This window comes from Anoplolepis gracilipes, chromosome 6 (genome assembly GCF_047496725.1).
Source record: "Anoplolepis gracilipes chromosome 6, ASM4749672v1, whole genome shotgun sequence".
NCBI lineage: Eukaryota > Metazoa > Arthropoda > Insecta > Hymenoptera > Formicidae > Anoplolepis > Anoplolepis gracilipes.
In genome coordinates, this window is record NC_132975.1 from 403483 (window position 1) to 408965 (window position 5483).

The 5483-nt window shown below is 32.0% G+C and overlaps 1 protein-coding gene across 1 annotated transcript; it reads right to left on the minus strand.

Moving 5' to 3' along the window:
• Positions 1–3115: 3115 nt before the first annotated feature.
• LOC140666892 (uncharacterized) lies at positions 3116–4432 on the minus strand. The gene is made up of 2 exons (XM_072894447.1): positions 4134–4432; positions 3116–3484 (listed from the first exon to the last, which is right to left on the minus strand). The coding sequence occupies exons 1-2, from the start codon at positions 4422–4424 to the stop codon at positions 3116–3118; spliced, it is 660 nt and encodes a 219-aa protein (XP_072750548.1). The 5' UTR covers positions 4425–4432.
• Positions 4433–5483: the final 1051 nt, after the last annotated feature.

The following is a 5483-nucleotide window of genomic DNA, read 5'->3' on the forward strand; positions in this document are numbered from 1 at the left end:
TTAATATCGAAAATAATATGTATTTTCGACAAAAATTCCAAAGATACGGTAGAACTACATATATACGGGCTCTACAGCTAATTAATGAAATTGGCAAAGTAAATTCGTCATAAAAATACATATACATAATTCAAAACAAAATAGGGAATAATTTTACATGATGTTCTGTATATATATTTAAGGAAGGCCTTATTTAAAACTGCAACTTTAAAAATAAAATTGTAAAAGTTGCATTAAACATTTATCTACACATTTTTTATCCTTATATATAATAAGGCAATTTTAAAGTTAACTCTATACTTTTTGTTCTTATTTAATTATATATATATATATATATATATATATATATACAGGGTGTCTGCTAATAACCGCCTCATCGCTCATATACAGGTAGAGCAGGTCAAGCTGAATAGAATAATCCTCTACCATTTTTCGATTTTCGAAATAATTATCGAGAAATTAATTAAAAAAGATCAGCGAATCCGCGCGAGTAAAGCGCGCGCGGCCGTCCCACCGCTACGCGGTTACTAGACGCGCAACTCATACGCATCCATTTTCAGTCGTAGACCGCTCCTCTTATCATTCAATGAGCGCCTAGTAACCGCGTAGCAGTAGGATGGGCCTTCTCGCCGCGCGCTTGTACTCGCCCAGATTTGTCAATCTTTGGTAATTAATTTCTCGATAATTATTTTGAAAATCGAAAAATGGTAGAGAACTTTTCTACTCAGTTTGACCTGCTCTACCTGTATATGAGCGGTGAGGCGGTTATTATCGGACACCCTGTATATATACATATATATATATATATGTATATATGTATGTATATGTATATATGTATGCCTGTATATATATGTATATATGTATGCCGGTCATATTTTGCTTCGTTCTTATTCGGTCTTCTTGAATTGATTTAATACATTTTCGTACGAAATGATGATTGAGCGTTTCCATATACTCTTTTAAACGAGATTAAAAAGTTCTCATCAAAATACAATTTCTTGAAATACAAAAAAGCGTACATGAAACGTGTGGATGAAAAGTAGATATAGTAGAAAAGTATATAGATAAAAAGATTTTCTTTTTGTTCTTTTTTTTCTTTTCTTGTTCTTGTTTTTCTTCTTGTTCTTCTTTTTGTTCTTCTTCTTTCTTCTTATTTTTTGCATTTTAGAAGCGTAGAATAATTATAACAAAATAATTATCTATGATCTAGAGCATCAACTTTAATATTCTTGTCTTGATGTCATTATTCATGTTTTTCGTGCTAAAAATCGTTAATAAAGTGTGTGGTTTGTTAATTTTTCCTTTAAGAGGATCCTAAGCGATTACTGTTTTACCGTCCGAATTCTATAATATTTCTGGAAGTAGAATTGTATAGTTGAATTATTCGGATTGAAAAATCCTTTTCCACAATTGAAGTACACATAGTAACAGAGGTGAGATGGATTGAATTTATGGAAAAAAGAACAAAAATTAAAAAATTACAGTTTTGTTATCGGCTACTAGAATCATTATTTACAAATATTAAAGTTATGCAGTTTATATATGACAAATAACTGTCATCTCATATCGGTATTACATAAAAGAATATTAATGTACCGTTCGAACTGAATTTGGAAGGTTAATTAAAGAGAATCTATTTCCAGAAAAATCTGTGTACATGATGTGTCCAAGATCATGACACAAGGGTAAAACAGAGCTATAAATTAGTTGACTGAAGCCGTGATAGAGGAAGTTACAATTTTTGTCCTTGACAAGGACAGACCGACAGATAATCGTATTATATATATATATATAAATAATATATGTAAATGGGCACACGCACACACACACACACACACACACACACGTGCGCGTGCTTTATACATAATATAATAAAATATATGCATATAAAAGAATCATTTTATATGTATATATTTATATAAGAAAAAAAGATTAAAGAGAAAAGTATGATAAAGCGAATAAAAGACACATACGAACACATATATATATATATATATATATATATATATATATATATATATGCCTGTATATATGATTGTATAAAATTTGTTGTGTTCTTTATATATGATAAAAAAAAATGCATGTATGTAAAAAAATTAATTTATATAAAAAAAGAAAGAAAAACACAGAAAAAAAGTATGAACAAAAAAATATATTATATTATAATAAAAAATAAACAATAATAAGTAAATATAAAAAATATAATATTTTTTTGTTCATACTTTTCTTTTTGTTTCTTTTTTTATATAAATTAATTTTTGGACATGCATGCATTTTGTATTTTATATATAAAATACACAACAGATTTTATATAAGCACATATATAGGCACATATACATATATGTATGCATGCACAAATATAAATTATTTAGAGAGAAAACCAGAGCGAGAGAGGTATGATAGTACCTATAAGAGAGAGATATAAAAGATAAAGATTACTTGGAGACAGATATATAGAATATTTAATTATAAAAAATAATAATAAATATAAATATAATGAAAAATAATACAAAATAAAATAAAATAATTAGAACAGTAGAAAAAATAATTATAAATATTTAAAGAAAAATTATATTTTATAACAAACCTAAAAAAAATAAATACTAGAAAATTGCAGTATAAAGATAAGAATAAATCGGTTAGGAAATAAAATTAATAAAAAAGTTATAAAATGTTATACAAATGTTTATTTTTATTTTATTACACCACTTTTTTTATGATTTGTATTATAGTGGAAAGACAGTAATAATATTTAAACTATTATAATACTATATATAAACTATTTTATAAGTATAATGTTTAAAAGAAATTTAAAAAAAGAAAAAACATAATACTGCAACAAATAAAGTAAAAACAAAACATCACGGTCATTATGTACTGCTCTCTAATATATTGTGATAGATAAATGCGTTAGGTTATGATCAAATAACATTTTGATCATAATCTAACGCATTTATCTATCACAATATATTAGAGAGCAGTACATAATGACCGTGATGTTTTGTTTTTACTTTACAACATACAAAAAACTAAATTTAATTATTTCATAAATTAAAAAAAATATATATTAGAATATAAAATTTAAAATAAAATGTAATATAATATAAAGTATTTATTATAAATTTAAAAAAAAATTATTCATATTTTGGAATATATTCTCCAGGAATGTATCTTGCTGCGTGCTGTGCAGGAATGTATCCTGTACCAGGCGGTGAAGGAACGTATCCTGGTGCGGGCTGTGCAGGAACGAATCCTGCGCCAGACGGTGCAGGAACGTATTCTGGTGCGGGTTGTGCAGGAACGAATCCTGCGCTAGGCGGTGTAGGAACGTATCCTGGTGCGGGCTGTGCAGGAATGAATCCTGCGCCAGGCGGTGCAGGAACGTATAGTGGTGCGGACTGTGCAGGAACGAATCCTGTCGGCTGTATGTATTTTGGCGTTGTCTTTCCCGCGAGGCCGTTCGCCGTATAACATTATTAATACGCTAAAAGAAGAAAAAAGAGTCATAAGTACTATAAACACAAACACACATAAAAGAGATAGAAAACTAAATGCTTACTTTTTTGTCATATATGGTTTTCCTTTAAACTATCAGAAATATTTCAACACATAACATATGTGTACATGTGTAAATATATATTTCAGAAATATTTCAACACAAAACATATGTGTACATATGTAAATATATATGTGTTGAAATATTTCTAATAGTTTAAAGGAAAACCATATATGACAAAAAAGTAAGCAGCGTATGATTCAATATATTATTGTTATTTGCAATTCGCACATTTGCAAATAACAGTAACATATTAAATTACGCGTCGGTTACTATTTTATTACTAATATTTTTCTAAATCTGAAAAATAATTCAGCAAAGAAAACCGCATGGCAACATATACATACATACGCACACAAACACACATATATCGCTATATTTTCTAATTTTCTTAATTCAAAACCCATATAGGTACACAGATTAAATTATTTTTTCTTATTTTATAGTAACAAATACAAATGTTTGTATGTCTATGTTGCCATGCAATCATTTTTTTGCTAAATATTTTTTCTCATTTTTTACTATAATTTTTTTAAAAATAGTTAAAAAATTTTTAAAAATACTTTAAAAAATTTACCTTTTTTATTTTTTGCTGCTCTCTAACTATTTCCAACGGCACTCTTGACTTTGTCCTCGTGTCCATAGCAAGCGATGGCGGCATCATCACCCTTGTATCCATAGCAAGCGATGCCGGCATCGTCGCCCTCGTGTCCATAGTAAGCGATGACGGTACCATGGCCCTCGTGTCCATAGCAAGCGATTGCGGTATCATGGCCCTCGTATCCATAGCGAGCGATTGTGATACCATAACCCTCGTGTCCATAATAATCGATTGTGGCATCGTCGTTGTCGATGCCGTCGTTGCCATTGTCACCATCGTCGTCCCCGTCGTCGTCCCCGTCGTTGTCCCCGTCGTCGTCGTCGTCGTCGTCGTCGTCCTCGTCGTCGTCCCCGTTGTCGTCCCCGTCGTCGTCGTCGTCGTCCCCGTCGTCGTCGTCCCCGTCGTCGTCGTCCCCGTCGTCGTCGTCCCCGTCGTCGTCGTCGTCGCCGTCGTCGTCGCCGTCGTCGTCGTCGTCGTCGTCGTCGTCGTCGTCGTCGTCGTCGTCGTCGTCGTCGTCGTCGTCGTCGTCGTCGTCGTCGTCGTCGTCGTCGTCGTCGTCGTCGTCGTCGTCGTCGTCGTCGTCGTCGTCGTCGTCGTCGTCGTCGTCGTCGTCGTCGTCGTCGTCGTCGTCGTCGTCGTCGTTATTGTTAGTCTCTGTTCTACTTTTCGTCCTAGTTTTCGTCCTGGTTTCCGTCCTCGTTTTAATAAATTTCCGTCGTTTTTTGCTATAAAAAGTATAATATATTTTATTTATTTATTGAGAGAGAGAGAGAGAGAGAGAGAGAGAGAGAGAACGAGAGAAGCAAATTGAAATATATTAGTAACATATTTTATTGAACTTACCTTTCCTATTATAAGTCATTTCTCATATTGTCACACTCCGACAGTTTCGAAACAAATGCAGCCTCGGCGCCTCGAGGACTGCGTTGCCACTTTAGGCTGCGTACACATGTACGCGATCGCCGAAAGCAAGAGCGAGAACGAGTAAAGAGCAAGCGAGATGATCGACATCAAAAGAGTTCTCGCGAGCCTTCTTTATCTATAATCTTTCGTATCGTATTTCATTTTACCACAGAAAATGAAACTTTTACATTTCACATTTTATCGATGTGAAAATAATTTTAATCGATTAATGAGAGTTTTGCAATTAAAATGACACTAAACACTATATAAATCAGATAATTTTAAATTAGATAAATTGATAAATAATTAATATATTTTGATTATTTAGCTAATTAAAAATAGTCCGATGTATGTCGTGTTTTGTGTTTTTTTAATCGCAAAACTCTCATTAATCGATTAAAATTATTTTCAGATCGATAAAAT